The following is a 17,895-nucleotide window of genomic DNA, read 5'->3' as shown; positions in this document are numbered from 1 at the left end:
AGCAGGCCAGGCGGCTGAGGAGAGAAGCGGCGGCCGTTGTGCGGACCCGGAGCCGGACCGAGTGCATCGTCCCGGCCGCCCTCCCCACTCCGCTCCGCTCCGCCGGGCCCCGCTGTCTGAACCGCCCTCCCCCAACCCCGGGCCCCGCTGACGATGAAGCTCGCGCTCTGCTGCCGCGCCGTTGTCCTGGTGATTCTGGCCGGGCTCGCGCTCTGGCTGTTCCGCGCGTGGCTCAGCCGCAAGCAGCACGTGTTCAGTAAGGAAGAAGTGGCCAAGCTGGCCCGGCAGTACTCGGGTATGTGACTGATCAGGCAGCTGCCTGTACCCAGCAATGTGTGTGTGTGTGAGAGATAGAGAGCTGAGAGTGGAGGCTGCGTCCAGCACAGTGTGTGCGTGTGAGATAAGAGAACTGAGAATGCGGGCTCCACTTAGTATTGTGTGTGTGTGTGTGTGAGAGAGAGCTGAGAGTGGGGGCTGCGTCCAGCACTGTGTGTGTGATGGAGAACTGAAAGTGCGGGCTGCACTCAGTACTGTGTGCGTGAGATAGAGGGCTGAGAGTGGGGGGCTGCACCCAGCATTGTGTGTGTGAGAGAGAGATAGAGAGCTGAGAGTGCGGGTTGCACCCAGCACTGTGTGTGTGACTGTGGACTGCATTGCAAAGCCGCATTCCCTGTTTGTTCAGGCCGCATTCAGTCCTGAAAAATCCGCACTACACCAATTACCATTTCGCCACTCTAGATCATTAACATCTATCGTGACAGAAAAATGTTGCTGGAAAGAGTCAGCAAGAGGGAGGGAGAACCAGAGTTAACGTTTCCAGTCGATATGACTCATCTTCAGAGCCTCTATCTCACCAGCTGAGTGAAGACAGCTATCAATTCTTTTGATAGTGCTGTCAGTCAGCACTTTGAGCAGTAACTGATTCACCAATGTTCAGTTCATGCTCTGGGACCATTCAGCTTCATACAGTGTAACAGCTTTGGTTCAAATGTGGACACACGAGCTGGATTCCATATGGGTGACAGGTGCTATCTTTGAGGATCCTTTGCCTTCTTAGTAGCACTGTTCCCCCTGAGCTTGAGTTCCAGTCCCATTGTAAGTCCACAATTCTGTCACAGTATTCAAGATTTGTCTTCTGGTTGAGATGCCTCTCAATTCCTTGATTTGACGAAGGGCAGCAGAGAAACAGATTCTTTGATCATTATCTTATTGGTGCTGATCGGAGCTTTACATGTACAAGTTGCCTGTCCCATTTCCTTAATTATAATTGTGACCACTTAAAATAAGGTACGTAATTGGCTATAAAGTGCTTTGGGGTTTACTGAAGTCATGAAAGTTATTATGTAAATGCAAGTTTTTTCCCTTGATATCAAGGGAGTATTTGAATGTGTGGCATCATGGCACTGTAGTGAAATTTAAATCCATGAGCATCGAGGACAAGGGCAGCTGACGTGTGGGAACAGCATCAGATACAAATTCCTCTCCCAAGTCTCACCCAATCCTGGCCTGGAACTACATCATTGTTCCTTCATTGCTGGATTAAAATCCTGGAACTTTCTCCTGAATGGTACTTTGGGTGTACCTACACTACACAGACAGCAATTGTTCAACAGGGCAGTTTATCACCACCTTGAGGGAGATTAAACAGGAACAATAATTGGCTGGCTTTTCTAGTGACATGCACATCTCGTACGTGAAGAGAACTACAGTTTTGAAGGACCCTTCGAAGGTTAAGTATGGATTTGGGGCCACATATGAAACGAGTGAAACGTGATGCTCTAGCTTCACAACTAACTTTGGACTTAAACCAAAAGTTTACTGTTGTGATGGGAAACTGCTTTGCATTTGTGTTAGTGCATTGTAAATGCTACTGTGGCTGCTGTCCTTTACACTGGGTTTGGATTAGTCCTTGGCTCTGAATTTACACTGACTTTGCAGACAGGAATTGGTTGCAATCAGCTGTGAATGCACCCCTGGTTCACTAGTAGTCTACTGAAATGTAGGCAGTGTAATGGAAATAATGTTTGCTGGATCAAAAATGTTGGAACTCCTTTCCTCACGACATTACGGATGTACCTGCACCACAAGAGCCTCCTTCAAAGGTAATTAGGAATGAAATGCCAGCCGAGCCAAAGACAGTTGCATCCTGTGGAAAGAATAAAAACATTACACTTTGTATGCTGGCTGAAATGAGTGCAGGCAGTGTAATGGAAATTGTTTATGTCAAGTGTCAATTCCCAACATGTTTGTCTTGCAGCTTTAAGATGAATTATCTAAGGCATTTCTTAAAGAAGGAAAATCAGATGCCTCTGGGACTTTGTGAACCATGCACGTTGTTGTTCTGACAGAATTTTAAATCAGACAAGCTACTGACGTTTCGTACAAAATGGTTAAGCTTGAGTCATTGTTAAGGAAACATAGGGCTAGCTTTTATTGTGGAAATAACAGTGAAACTACCAGTGCAAAGTGGATGGGAATCCTGGACATGGTTAAGTGCAAAAATCCGGAGGTCACCGTATGAATTGCACTCTACTCAAATTGGACGTTGTATTCACTATTCGGACTTGGTTCAGGATGTACTGCCCATTAACAATTTTGGTACACAGTTGCTTTTCCTGTTCATGTTGGTCTCAGATGCCCTGTAGTGAATCCTATGTACAATTCAGATGTTTTACTGTCAGCAAATTGCTGTGTACAAGCTCACTTAAGGTAACCTCCATCAACTTAAGGTTATCCTAGACTGCCTGTATCTTAACTGATTTCATGAATCTTTCACCCATCAACAGCATGTTTACTGACCCACATTGGCTCCATCTGTCAAGTTTTACTTTTAAACAGTTTATCTCTTGTTTTCAATCCTTCCATGGCCTTGTCCTCCCCACCCTCTCCATCGCTGTAACCATCCTTGAAATCATTGCACTTGATCAATTCTGACCTTTGTGATTTCTGATTTTAATTGCTCTATTATTGATAACTGTATTATCAGCTGCTTTACCCCCAAACCCTGGAAATCTTTCCCCAAGTTTGTCTCTTTGCTTTTTAAGATATTCCTGTAAAACTTTTGACCGATGTTCTGGTTACTTGTCCTTATTTGAATTGCTGTCAAATTTTGTTAATGGTGCTTTGAAATATCTTGGGATGTTTTCCTAAGTTAAATGTGCTCTATAAATGTTAGTTTTTATTAATTTGTTTACTTAAAATTGATGCTGTTGGTCTGCTTCCAAGTATTTGGCATTTTGTGCATTTCCCAAGGACAGCACAAAGGACCACAGGGGATGATTGATAATTTGTTAAAAGATTAACATTTTATTACTGATGGAACCATACGTGATCCTGTTCCATCGTATCTAGCCCTTGGAATATGGTACATTTTCTGCTTTGCGTTTATTTATATTTTTCTATGAGATTAAGCACATAGCATTTTCAATTACTACATGGAGTATGAACAATTTTAAATCTTATTTCGTTCGTGGTGTCTCTAAGTTTTCTTGATGGCTGATGCAGTTCCTGCATTGAGAGCAAATATCAGCTGATCGTAAATTGAAATACTTGGAACTAAAAGAGACAGTGTTGAATTCCAGTTAAACAAGAAAATGCACAAGTAGCATTGAATAGCAAAAGACATTTTGCTCGAATAATTAGAATGAAAATCCAGTGCACAAATTAGTGTTTAGTTCATTCTTTTCTACTCACTGTTAATGACTGAACTGCAAATTTAGTTTGCTAAATATTGACTTTATACTGGAAATCTGATAAAGAAAATGTGAATTTCTACTTTACTGTCCTTTCTATCTTAGTGAAACAATAATCTCTCCCTCAATGTCAACAAAATGAAGGAGATTGTCATCGACTTCAAGAAGCGTAAAGGAGAACATGCCCCTGTCTACATCAACAGGGACGAAGTAGAAATGGTCAAGAACTTCAAATTTTTAGGTGTCCAGATCACCAACAACCTGCATATTACCCCCCCGCCCCCGCCATGCTGACACTATAGTTAAGAAAACCCACCAAAGCCTCTACTTTCTCAGAAGACCGAGGGGAATTTGGCATGTCAGCTACAACTCTCATTGACTTTTACAGATGTACCATAGAAAGCATTCTTTCTGGTTCTGTCACATCTTGGTGTTGCTCTGCTCTACCCAAGACTGCAAGAAACTACAAAAGGTCGTGAATGAAGCCCAGTCCAGCATTCAAACCAGCCTCCCATCCATTGACTGTCTACACGTCCTGTTGCCTAAGAAAAGCAGCCAATGTAATTAAGGACCCCACCCACCATGGACAGTCTCTCAACTTATTCCATCAGGAAAAATATACAAAAATCTGAGACCACATACCAATCGACTTGAGAACAATTTCTTACCTGCTGCCATCAGAATGAACATACCTCACACCTAAGTTGATCTTTCTCTACACCCTAGCTATGATTGTAACACTACATTCTGCATTCTCTCTTTTCTACGAATGGTATGTTTTGTCTGTACAGTGTGCGAGAAGCAATATTTTTCACTGTATACTAATAATGTGACAATAAATCAAATCCAATATTTTTGATTGTGTTTCTTTGCAAATATGCCATCCTGTTTTGCACAGGATCTGAGGGGCTTCAATATTGCAGTAACAGAACTAGATAATGTTGACTGTCTTTTCTTTTGAACCAAAATACACACAATTAATGATCCATGAATTCAGTTTCTAAGATGTGTTGAACATTTCAAACAGTCCACAGTTAGATTGACTACTCCATTTAGCTACATTGTATGTTTAATATTCTTTTATGTGCCAATTTTCTTGAGTATGTAATTGTGTGCAATGCTTTTTCTGTATTTGCACAGAAAAAAAATAAAAGCCACTCCTATTTTTTGGAAGGTGCTGATGAATTGCTGGGTGTGTGCTTCTAACACTCATTTCGGTCACCATATAAAGCGTAATGTTTTTATGCTTTTGCAGGATGCAACGGCCGTTGGCTCGGCTAGCAATTTATCCCTAATTGCCCTTGAGAAGGAGGTTTTTGTGGTGCAGGTACATCTGTAATGCTGTGAGGAAAGGAGTTCCAACATTTTGACCCAGCAAACGTAATTTCCATTACCCTACATTTCAGTAAACTACTATTGAACCAGGGGTGCATTCACAGCTGATTCACTTAGCAGGCAAGAATTGGTTGCAGTGTAAATTCAGAACCAAGGACCAATCCAAACCCAGTGTAAAGGACAGCAGCCACAATAGTATTTACTATGTACTAACACAAATACAAAGCTGTTTCACATTACAGCAGTAAACTTGTGGTTTCAAACCAAAATTGGGAAGGAATGGCAATATAGTTCTAAGTGAGGATGATGTGTAGATTGGGGAACTTGCAAGTTGTAGTGTTTCCATGCATAATCAAATGCTGTCTTAATGTCAAGGGCAGTCACTTTCGTCTCTCCTGTTAAGTTCCATTCTTTTATCCGTTTTTGGACGAATGCTGTCATGAGGTCAAGAGCTGAGTAGCCCAGCATTTTATATGATGTTTATCCAAAGCATTTTTTTCTCGAAACAAGTGTATTTTTATTCAATTTACTGCCAAACCACATTGGCATCCTATCAATGATTATTTAACAGTTAACTACATCATACCATGAAAATATAATAAATTGCCACAATCTAACTGCAATCCAGGAAGGTACTTCAAGTGTTCTTTGATAGTTATGCCTTGAGCAAGTAATGGAAATTTGAATAATAATGTGAACTTTCTTGTGGCACATAGTTTGCTTATTCAGTGTGTTGTACCATCTGCAGATATCTACATTGGGTGACTAAATGAATGACTCAATGTACAGTGTACCAGTGAGAGAAACAAAGCCTAACATCTTTGTGCAGAATTATGCAGTAAATTACTGAAAGTGAGAAATGCTTTAATGAAAGACAGTTATTGGAAGCAATAGATTTTGTTTTGAATCATAGTAATATAAAATGATGCTCTATTTCAGGTCTTAATCACGAGCAGGCATTCACAAAAATTGTGATTGAGTTGAGGAAAAAGTACCCTGGTCACATACTTCCAGATGAAGACCTGCAATGGATCTTTGTGAATGCTGGTGGTTGGATGGGTTCCATGTGCCTTTTGCATGCATCCTTAACTGAATATGTGTTGCTCTTTGGTACAGCATTGGACACTGGGGGACACTCAGGTACAGTATAATTGTTTACTCAATTGCATTATGTTAAGAAACTTTAAGAATTCCAATATTGGGTTTCTAGTTTGGGAATTTTTACATATATACAAAAATTAACCTGGTATTAAAAATGGTGATTGATTTCCTTCCATCCATGAACGATATTGGGAATGCAGCCTGAAGAATCTGGTGAGGTTAGGTGAAATCATGTGCGCATCTTTTGGTGGCTGAACAAGTGGATTCTGAAAAGACAAAGCTTACCGCATGTGCCACAAGTGAAGTTGCCTCTTACTGGTAGTGCAGGGAGATCTGTCCTCATGCCTTGTTTGCTGGACTGGCATTTGCTTCAGAAACAGCATGTCAACGTGGTGACAAATTCCTGTCCACAGTTGGTAAGGTTATTTTCATCAGCTAGAGATTGCCATTTGCTGTGATTGATGTTGAAACCTTTCATTTCTCTTATCAGTGTCCTTGAATTGGAGCTTTGGGTGCCCACTCCTATGGTCTGTTGGTAGGGGCTATCTCCCCACGTAGCATATCCATTGGAGATGCAGCCGTTCTGTGCTTATGCCTAAGCTGGTGAAACTGCCTATAATTCGTGCTAGTATGTTTGCCCAAGAAAGGGCTGCTTCATTGTTGACTTTGTCTTTCCATTGATGCTGAGAATATGTCATAGACAGCAGAGATGGAAGTTATTGAGTCTTTGTTCTTGGTAGATGTTAGATTTGCTGCTGGACAGCAGTATATTGAAGATACAGGCCTTGTAGATATAATCTTGATTCTGAAGGTCAGTTTGTTGTTTTGCCGTGCCTGTTTTATTAGTCGGTCAAAGTTGGTGGCTGCCAATCCAATACATGTGCTGAGCTCTTTATTAAGGGAAATGTTGTCGCCAAGGTAGCAAAATTTGCTGACTTCTAGTAGTGGTGGTGAAGTCCAATCATACAATCAGATGGGATGCTCCTCCACATATCAAAACCAAAAGCTAAGGGACAATATGGCATGACCTTCTCAGAAGACTTATGTATGTTGATGGTCCTGAATCATCCATCCCATGCTTGTCATGTTTTTCCCTCCCAGTCAGTGTCAGGAAAACTAATAATGAGACAGAGTTGTCTCTGCCTGTGATTTAAAAAGAAATGGTAAAGCAAACTAAAGAGATTTTGAGCTACAGTGATATGAAAGAGATAAAATAGGTCTGTGGATACATTGGGAATACAAAAATTATACATATTCTATTCCTGTCAAGGTTAAACAGATCCAACAAAATAATTGTGTTAAAAACCAATTAGGCTCACATCTGGCTAAGATGGTGAGCTGATGAGCTATACAGAGAGTGGAAGGTCTCTCAGATGTATAAATTAGGTAATCTTGTTCAGCGTGGTTGTGGTGCTTCAATTGGCTTTGATTCTCCTGGAATAGTGAAAGGGGAAATGAACTAGTGTGAATCCTATTCCTTATTACTATCCAGGCACACCTGGTAGAAGTAGGTCTGGGGATGTTGCACCAAAAACTGATCAAGTTTAGTTTTGATAGCCCCACAATCAAATTAAACTGATTCTAGAGTTGCACATGAATAATAGATCCTTGGGAAAGATACCAAAGGGTGTCTGTAAAACCATATCACAATAAGTAGCAGCGCATGTGGAGTACTAAATTGTCAAATATATGAAGGCATAGAGTAATGAACCAGAATTGTTAAAATTGCGGTGCAGAAGATCATTGTGCTTATTCAGATGCTAAGTCTTTAACTGGAGATGTCTGCTGTAATCCTTTTACTTGCCCTTTCCCTTCTTCCTTTCTTTCTGAATATTATGTTAATGATAATCTCTGCTTCATTCTTTTGATAAAGCATTTCATCTGCTAAAAATTCTCATTATTAAAACTTCCTTGGAAAATCTACATCAAAGATGCAATATATATTAGTGGATTTAAACCTTGGATGTTTCTGTTCTCCAAACTTCACCTTCTCTGCATTTAATGTAGCTGTACTGATCCCCCTATCCTGCTCAGTTATATATTCTTCTGCAGTCTATTATGCCTGTATCCAAATTATTTATAAAGGGAAGCAGAATTTCCACTCATATCCTTGACGCACATAGCTACCTACATTTCAGTTTTTTTCTAAATTGCCTCTGCTCTTTTTTTTGTCCTTTCAATATCACCCACCAGTGCAAAATCATCCTAGAGAACAAGTGTAATCTGTCATTTTCTACACTATCAAACCTCATCATAAACCCATGCCATCTGTCACTTTCTGACATCTCTACCGAGAAGTGCAAGATGCTCATAGCCACCTTCAGAGATCATCCACTCTGCTTTTGACCATTCCTGCATCTTAGTTCCTGTAAGCACATCCTATCTCCAGGTTTAGCTTCATTCCCAATATTGTTTCTGTTATCACATTTTAGTTGATATTTAAGTCAAGTATCTTCTTGAGATTGTTTCCCTCAGTATGAACCACCTTCGTAACAACTCCTCAAAAAAAACATTTTGAGACCTTCTGTACTAACAAACTGCCTCACCCAAATTTCTCAATTCCTGAGATTTTGGAGGGGTTGGTTTCCTCTTTGAGTGACTTCAGGAATAAACTTTTTAAACTCATGACCATCTCAACAACGATAATTTGCCTTTTATACTGCACTCTTAACATAGCAAATTATCTCAAAGTACGTCATTTGCAAATTGGACTGAAGCCTTCAAAGCTCTGGCTTCAGATTCCATTTGCCTTCTGATAACTACTTAAAGAAAAGGAGCAAGCACACCAATGTAAATTATTAAGGCAAGACAAAAGTCTGTTAAGCCCAGAAAAACATGTATTTTAATTTCAATTGACTCTTGACCTGGTATTTAAGAGCATAAATAAGCCAATTACATAGCTGTCAGTCCCAGTTCTCTGTTTAGATGCATCTTCCCCTCGGCACATCCAAAGCTAAAGGAAAAGGCACTCAGTTTTCAGGGACTATTGCCTATCTCAAGACAAATTCTTTAATTGCAAGTTGTTTACCTTTCGATAATATACTACCAGCTGGTTCTCGCTATTGTCTTTCTGATCCAGGCAATGGGCCAAATGGAAGTTATTAAGAAAATGCGATGATATTGGTGCTGGATAGTTCTCAGCACTTTGATACATTTGTTGTCTGGTTTAATGCATTTCACATTTGAAATAGAAATGAGCATTGTAAAATTGCAGCTTGTTGCCTCCGTAGTTATTCTTGCATGTGTATGGCCAATGCTTGTTATTTATTTTTATATAAATTTGCAGGTCGATACTGGGCTGAGGTGTCTGACACTGTTGTCTCAGGAACCTTTCAACAGTGGAAAGAAGGGACAACTAAAAGTGAAATGTTTTACCCAGGTTAGTTTGTCCAAGATGCAGAGAAGCACTTGTCTCTATTATAGTTAAAAAGTAAATTTTATTTATTAGTCACAAGTAAGGCTTACATTAACACTGCAATTAAGTCGCTGTGAAATTCCCCTAGTCGCCACATTCCTGTTTGGATCGATGCACCTAACCAGCATGTCTTTTGGACTGTGGGAGGAAACCAGGGCGCTCAGAGGAAACCCACGCTAACACAAGGAGAATGTGCAAATTCCACACAGACAGTGACCCAAGCCAGGAATCGAACTTGGGTCCCTGGCGTTGCGCTAACCACTGCGCCACTGAGCCACCATCACTCCAATGATAGTGAGTGTTCTGTTGATCTTTCCTAACTGTAGGTATATTTCATAAAATCCCTATGTGCAGATGAAGGCTATATGGCCATTGACGCTGTACTGACAACTATCCTACCCAGGTCCTATACCTGTAACCCCACATATTTACTCTGCTAACTCCCCGACATCAAGGAGATTTACCTAGCAATCAACCTAACCTTGTACAACTTTGGACTGTGGAAGGAAAACCATGCAGACACAGGAAGAACATTCAAACTCCAAATAATCACCCAAGGCTGGCATTGAACCCAGGTTCCTGAGCTGAGGAAGTAGTGCTAGCCACTGTGCTGCAATGCCAACATCAAATTTTTCTTCATCCAGCACAAACACATGGTGACAAATGGCCACTTTCTGTGATTATTTTATGATTCTATATTCATTGTATTAACCCTGGAATCATAAAATAATACAGCACTGCTGCTAACTGTATCCAATCGGTCACAGTCCTCTGCTCTATCTCAAGTTATACAATTTTTATTTCCTTTTTAATTCTCTGGTTTTTAGCCAATCATCTTAATTGGGACAACAACTTGTCTTGAATATACAGCAAAAATATCTCCAGGTGCTTCACATGAGTGATCAAACCAAGTAAGTGAATTGGGACATAACTGCTCAGAGTTGCAATGAAAACCAAAGAAGCACAAAAATCTAGAATTGGAGAAAAGAAAGCTGAGAGGCAACTTGACAGAGGTATTCAAGATCCTGAGGGGTATGAGTACAGTAAATAATAAACTGTTCCCACTCAACTGAGCATCAAGAATTAGAGGGCACAAATTCAAAACAATTGCCAAAAGAAATAAGTGATTGGGGAGGTGAAACTCACCCAGTGTGGTTGGAGCCTGGATCAAACTTCCTGAAAGACTGGTGGAGGAGAATTCAAGGGAATTGCATTGCTATCTGAAAAGAGAGAATATGCAAGGGGGTAAGACAAGGGAAAGGGATGAAGTGGAATGCTCTTTCAGAGAATCATTGCACACTTGATTTGAGGAATGGCTTCCCTCACTAAAGATGCTGTGTATAGAAATTTGTAATAAATTAAAATGTTGTTGAAATAATTTTCACTTGATCCAAGTGGCAGGAGACACATTACCTGCCCCTTGTAGTCAACGAGCAGTTATCGGGCCAGTTTTACAATGGGTAGGCAATCTTCTTTATGTAACGCGTAAAGATGGAATGCTTGGACGCTCCTAATTTTGGTCATGACTAATGCTACCTATATCAGCCAATACAAAATCTCTAATTTTGCAGATGCACCATAGAAAACATTCTTTCTGGTTATATCACAGCTTGGTGTAACTTCTGCTCTGCCCAAGACTGCAAGGAGTTACACAAGGTCGTGAATGTAGCCCAGTCCATCATGCAAACCAGCCGCCCAACCATTGACTCTGTCTTCCCGCTGTCTCGGCAAAGCAGCCAGCATAATTAACCCCATGACCTCAGACATTGTCTCTTCCACCACCTTCTGTCGGGAAAAAGATACAGAAGTCTGAGGTCACATATCAACTGACACAAGAACAGCTTCTTTCCTGCTGCCAACGGACTTTCAAATGGACCTTTCTGTATACCCTAGCTATGACTGTAACACTACATTCTACACTGTCTCATTTCCTTCTGTTTGAACGCTATGCTTTGTATAGCACGCAAGAACATGTGACAGTATCAAATCAAATGAAGGGAGATGATAGATTCCAAATGGGTTGTGTATTCATTCTGGATACCAGTTGAAGAATTCTCATCTGGTCTAAACAGTTCGTTTTTGTATTCTCTGTAGGTGACACTATAGTCCATTCTGTAGGTGAAGCCACATCAGTTCGCTGGAGTGCTGGAACTTGGATGGTTGAATATGGTCAAGGCTTCATTCCATCCATGTTGGGATTTGCACTGTCTGATACGATCTTCAGTACACAGGATTTTCTTACTCTTTATTATACGATATCCATCTACGCAAAAGCACTTATTTTGGAAGCCAACACTTACCTCACGGAAGCTGGGTTATTTTGAAACTCGGGAGGAGAGCCTTTTGCAGTGCAGACTCTCTTGTTGGTGTCCATTTGACGTCGGTTTATATCACCCAAAGGCTGAAAATTGTGTTCATGCTCCTTGGTCCTAGAAACTTTTGCTTTTTTTGTATGCTACAATAATTTTTCAGACACAATTCCAGCCTTTTAGGTACTCTAAGTTGAACATCACTTCCAAGTATTATGTAAAATCTAAAGTATGGAATAATAGATCTTTGACTGTTTCCATAATCTCGCTTGTGTGGTGTCAATTTAGATATCCATGTTTTGATGCACCTTTTATAATTAGTTTAAATGATTAAAAAGTCCTGTGCTATGAAAATTTTTTAACTCCTATAGGTGAATCTTTAGTAAATCTAAGCCTGAAGGTAAAAGACGTCCCTTTTTAGGTTCAGATGGTCACCTAGATGTTTAGTTCTGCAAATCCAAACCATTAAATCGGACAGATTTATTACTAGATTAAATTGTTAATGGGGTTTAAATATTTAATTTTGTGTACTCCTATATTGTATACAAACTCAAGTTAATTGTTATCATTTTCCACATCATATTTGAATGTTTATTTTTATAAACTAAATCACTGTAGCAGCTTGAGCTGTGATAAGATGCATAATGTGAATGTCTTTAAATATAAAAAACCTCATTAATTTGTTGATTTAATTGAATTGATTTGGATTTGTAAGCATTTTAGGGAATGTCAGGATCCTAGACTGGTCAGGTGCATTTCTCGTGTTGGTCTTGGCAATCAATAGCAGCGCAGCTTCATCTAATTTTCATTTGGGTGAATGCCTTACTTTTCCACTCATGCATTCTGATCTCTCCTGCACAGGGCAATGTTCCAAGCACCCCCCCGCCAACCTCCAAACTGCCCACATTTTAATAAAAGCAAAATACTGTGGCTGCTAGAAATCTGAAATTGTTTTTAAAGTGCTGGAAATATTCAGGTCTGGCAAGATCAGCGTGGAGAAACAAAGTTACCATTTCACATCCAGTATGACTCCTTTTTGGAACCAGTTTTTTTTCTTTCTGAAGTTATTTAAGCGCTGGGGAAATTGTTCTTTCTAGTTCTGGTAATGTGATCATCATTCTTGATGTTTGCCCAAGTTCAACCAGTAAATGGCGAAGTTTAACAAAATCTTTAAAGTGTGTGTCCAGATTAATCTTCATCCAAAGAGAAAAACTTGTCTAAAACATGTTGCTTCTGGTTTGAGGTCAGTTTAATTTAAAAGTTTATTTTTGCTTCTGGAATCCTCAGAGCTGTATGCCTCAAACTTGGGATAAATGTGTAATAATTCAAATGTAATCTTAAAACATAGATAAACAATGCATGGATTGTAATTGTGTGTGGATCGATTTTTTTTTAAGCATCAGCTTAGTTAACAAAAACAAGTGGTTTAAATTGTTGTACAAAATGAACTGTAACAACTCCATCGGATTCTTAAATTGTAACTGTACACTTGACCTTACTGCTGTTGATTTTTTTTTTAAATCCTGTTTTTCTGATTTAGTCAACCTCAAAGGAGTAGTCCAGCCTTCCACTAGCAATTCTACAAAAGGATCATCACTCAAAATAACCGGTTTTTCTTCCAGCTTAGGCCTGTTGTGCACTTGTGTGTTCTGTTTAAATTTAACATTAATTTCAACTGCTCTTTTGACACTTTTGGTTTTGATTTTAAAGTGATCTTGGATTGACACATGAAGGGTGTTCTTGGCCACCAACCAATTCGGCACGCTGAGGCCCAAAAGGAGTTTGATGTTCAGGGGCTGGCTTGTCCATGAACCTGGTGGGTATCGATGCCTGGCTGGTAGCAGGGAGCAAACATTTGGACCACATGATATTGCCACTGGGATCATAGAACCATTCCCTGTAGTCAAACAGGTAATGAGAGAGAAGGTCCAGCGGTTCCAAGAGTGGAGTGGAAGCCTGGGAGCTAAAGAAGTCAGAGATTTACTATGTCCCAGCTCTCAAAAAAACTTCACAATTAAAACATGCCAATTCTGACCCTTGATCCATTGGCAACAGATTTGGCCTAGTCAGGAAACCAAGGTTATTTAGACCTCTGGTTAAAATGGCAGGGGGTGGGTCTTGATGATTTTCTTAGAGCCCAACTTCTTTATTTAAAAAGAATCCCACCAGCGTAAATTTGTAATCCGTCAGACCATAGCAAGAAATGAGTGGGTAAGTCCCTGCACCATTTAAAACTTGGTTCCACTGGGCAGGGAATTGACGTTGAAGCCTTTGTGTCATTTGATAGTAAACAATTCTTAATTTTTAATTAGCTGCTGTTAGACAGTGCAGGCAAGATAGTCCTGCTACTGGAAGTAAATTCAGTTGTGTTGCATATGGAATAGGGTTAATGTTCCAAAATTATGGAATATAATAATTGCACTAATTTGTAAATGTGTATAAAAGCTCTGGAATTCTACTAAGTCAGTTAAATGGTTTGATGTTACGTTCATTTCTGGGGGTGTTCTGTGGAACAATTAGGATTTTGGCTTTTCTCTTTTATTTTTACTTATGAGTTAATGAATACTTATGGTGAAGCAATGGAAGAAAGGTAACTGAAATATAATCTTTCTTGATGACTTCTGATATAATGATGGCATCTGCTTTATAACCAAACATTTCTCCTTTTTCCAGAAATATTCTTCCAAGTATTGAAATAATTATTTTTCTTCCAACCTATTGTCCTACTTGTATTTGAAGTAAACTGCTATATTCCTGCCTGAAATAAATAGTACTGGGTGTAAGTGGCCTTTTGGTAACTGTTATTTGCATTGCCTTGTAGTCTTAGTCTGAAACTATTTTAGTAAGCAAAGCTAGATTGCTGTTGTGATCATTCTTCAGTTTGACCCTCAACTCTCCCCACCCCCCAAAAAAAATCTATTGGATGTACTGTATCAGAAGTTGCAAATTTTGCATTCTTATTACAGTCTACTTAAAGTGAAGAGTAAACCGCTTCTGTAAATGGTTTATGAGAGAAAGCAAGGGATATCCCAAATCTTTGCTTTATTGGGATATTTATTTTAGGCAATTTAATTAATAAATTTAAAAGAATGAGTCACCTATCTTTTCCCCCACCCGCTTCACAACACACTATGGAGCTTGATCTGTAAGTTTATAAGTAATCCACGCCAAGTTTCTATAACTGAACCTCATCTGAGGACAAGTGGAAGTTAGTTGGCACATCTGACCTTGAGAGACTGGGGGAATGTGAGTTACATTTTGAAGCTCTGCATCTAGGTACATGTATTACTCAGACACAAGATTTGTAGCTGCAATACTGATACAGTTAATCTTTCATTTAGCGTTCATATGGTTGTCTTCAAAGATTTCCGTTCTAGTTCATATTTTTAAGAATATTGCTACAAGAATTCAGTACTAAGGTGATTATTCAAACATTGGGGAAGCGGTGGTGCAGTGGTCTAGTGATCCAGACGCTCAATAATGCTCTGGGGACCTGGGTTCAAATCCCACCATGGCATATGATGGAATTTAAATTCAATAAAACACCTGAAACCATCTGGTTCACTAATGTCGGTACTTGCAGGGAATTTGCCTTCCCTACCTATTTTGTCCCATGTGTGAGTCCAAACCCACAGCAATGTGGTTTACTCTAAAATGGCTACCAAACCACTCAAGGACAACTAAGGATGGGCAATAAATCTGGCCTAATCAGTGATGGTAAGAGGATGCTCCTTGTTTTCTCTAGGGCGACACAGTCGTTAGCACTGCTGCCTCATAGTGGCAGGAACCTGAGTTCAATTCTGGCCTTGATTGACTGGAGTTTGCACATTCTCCCTGTGTCTGTGGGTTTCCTCCCACTGTCCAAAGATATGTAAGTTAGGTTGATTGGCCATGCTAAATTGCCCCTTTGTGTCCCAAAATGTGTAGATTAGAGGGACTAACAGGGTAAATATGAGGGGTTACAGGGATAGGTAAGATACTCTGTCGGAGAGTGGGTACAGACTAAATGGGTTGAATGGGCTCTTTCTGCACTGTGGGTATTCTCTGGTTGATCTTGAAGTTAAAGTAAGTTTACATCCAATCCAATGCAATATAATTTATGAATTTCACACAGCCACTAAAGTTACATGTTCTAAAGTTGCATACATAAGGTTTTTTGATGCCTTAACACTGAAAACATGCCTGATTCTTTAAGCTTACCTTTGTAATTGCATGTGAGGGATGTATGCAATATGATGTCCTTCTGTACAGTTAGCCATACAGTGAATGTATTCAAATTATTGGCTTTGACTTGAAGCTTTTAATGTGGTGTTTGAAACTTATTTGAACTTAAAGATTGTTAAAAGTAGAAAAATATTAAATCATTATGTAAAGTGCCACAAGAGCCTTACCCAATTATTTATTAACATATTCTAGTTTCTTTTAAAATGTTAGATTTTAACATTCTGTAAATCAATTTGTCTCAAATTATATCTATTGTCAAACCTGAATTCAAACTATTTATGTATTTGACAGGCAAGCTTTCAAAATAAATATATAATCTGCTTTAATAAATGCTGCATCTTAATGACAGTGTTCCATGCGCTTCATGCCTTTCAGTTAAAGCCATAGTAAATGAAGACATTGTTGGTTGAATCAAGCATTACATTGCCAACTTGAGTTTGAGTTGGATAATTGATATAACCGTTGACAAGCTTACTGGACCCGCCCTATCAGTACTGGTTAAAACAAGATAGAAGCTAAGTATTCTATAATGAGCAGCTTAAGTTGTAATCTCAATCTATCACAATTGACAACATCAGAAATATGGTGGAATACTCTCTCATCCACACCATTAGAATGGTTCAGCGTGGCTGTAGTACATGTGATCTACAGGGGACACTGCCGCAACTCACCAAGTGTACTTTGAATGAAGTTGAGAGGAAGGCTCTGGTCAGTGAGAAGGATGAGAGCAATGATGTGGGTATATGTCCTAATTTGGATATGTATAAACCATTTGCTCTCATTGTTGCTTGAAACTGTCTCCCCTGGGGCAGTATGGTGGCATAATGATTAGCACTGCTGCCTCACAGCGCCAGGGACGTGGATTCAATTCCTGACTTGGGTCACTGTCTGGAATTTGCACGTTCTTCCTGTGTCTGCATGTGTTTGCTCCGGTCTTCTCCCACAGTCCAAAGATGTGTGGGTTAGGTGAATTAGTCACGCAAAATTGCCCCTTCAGTGTCAAAGGGCCTAGCAGGGTAAATGCATGGGGTTATGGGGATGGATGGGATTGTGGTCAGTAAAACCTCAATGGGTTGAATGGCCTGCACTAGAACTCCAAGCACAATTTGAGAGCAGGGAAGGTGATTAGACAAAGACTGCAATGATTCAAAAAAAGCCCCCCTCTTCAGAGTAGCAATGGATGTACAAAAACAAAGTGGCTTTGACAGCATTGCCCATAATCCTACATAATTAGAATATAGTTTGGTGCTTTTGTTTCTAATGGTCTTCTGTTCATTTACACCCATAACTTCCTGGCTCCCACTGTCAGATTCCAGGAGTGGGGAGGGGGTGGATGTACTGGGAAATCCCTGTTGCAAGTTCCCAATTAAGAGTTTGCAGATCAGTTGTCCAGAAGTACTAACTTCCCCTGGACAATTGTGCTGTGCTGGGGACCATCCCAACAAAACAATTTGAACTGCCAACTTTGGATGGTTCTGTCAGTGTTACAGTCATAATTACTTTGAAAGAGTTTACAAAAATAAAAGCACTTTTAACTTAAGCATAACTATTTTAAATACCCAGATTGGCCCCCACATGGAATAGCACTCCCACACTTCGGTCCTCCAACCACCTTTCTGACTCTGCATGGGGTTCTTTACCCCTTGTGCCTACAACTGAAACCTGCCACCCGCCACCCACCCCCCACCTCCCCTCCCCTTATGTTGCCCTGACCCCTCTCTTCCCTCCACCCCAAATGATCCAACCTCACCCCCTTATGACTCTATCCCTCCAGTCCCAACCTCCCCGCTCCCTCATTTTCCCTCCTCCCTGACACAAG

General features: G+C 40.0%; 1 protein-coding gene across 2 annotated transcripts; it reads left to right on the top strand.

Moving 5' to 3' along the window:
• Window positions 1–16,366, top strand: sigmar1 (sigma non-opioid intracellular receptor 1). Of its 2 annotated transcripts, none has more exons than XM_080216906.1 (4): window positions 1–295; window positions 5,967–6,167; window positions 9,415–9,507; window positions 11,153–11,619. In XM_080216906.1, exons 1-4 carry the CDS (start codon window positions 154–156, stop codon window positions 11,290–11,292), a joined length of 576 nt encoding a protein of 191 aa, XP_080073032.1. In that variant the 5' UTR covers window positions 1–153; the 3' UTR covers window positions 11,293–11,619. The 2 variants fall into 2 exon arrangements, with proteins under 2 accessions (XP_080073032.1, XP_080072968.1); XM_080216842.1 differs by lacking the exon at window positions 11,153–11,619 and adding an exon at window positions 11,638–16,366 and having other exon boundaries at window positions 18–295.
• Window positions 16,367–17,895: the final 1,529 nt, after the last annotated feature.

This window comes from Carcharhinus amblyrhynchos, chromosome 1, assembly GCF_965287045.1.
Source record: "Carcharhinus amblyrhynchos chromosome 1, sCarAmb.v2.hapA, whole genome shotgun sequence".
NCBI lineage: Eukaryota > Metazoa > Chordata > Chondrichthyes > Carcharhiniformes > Carcharhinidae > Carcharhinus > Carcharhinus amblyrhynchos.
The sequence above is the reverse complement of the archived record's forward strand: the minus strand, read 5'-3'. Positions and strand labels throughout refer to the sequence as shown.

Coding starts and splice junctions, on each gene's coding strand:
- sigmar1 (XM_080216842.1), top strand. CDS start 154: ATGAAGCTCGCGCTCTGCTGCCGCGCCGTTGTCCTGGTGATTCTGGCC. Junction 296..5,966: donor GCTGGCCCGGCAGTACTCGG/GTATGTGACTGA, acceptor GCTCTATTTCAG/GTCTTAATCACGAGCAGGCA. Junction 9,508..11,637: donor AAGTGAAATGTTTTACCCAG/GTTAGTTTGTCC, acceptor TATTCTCTGTAG/GTGACACTATAGTCCATTCT.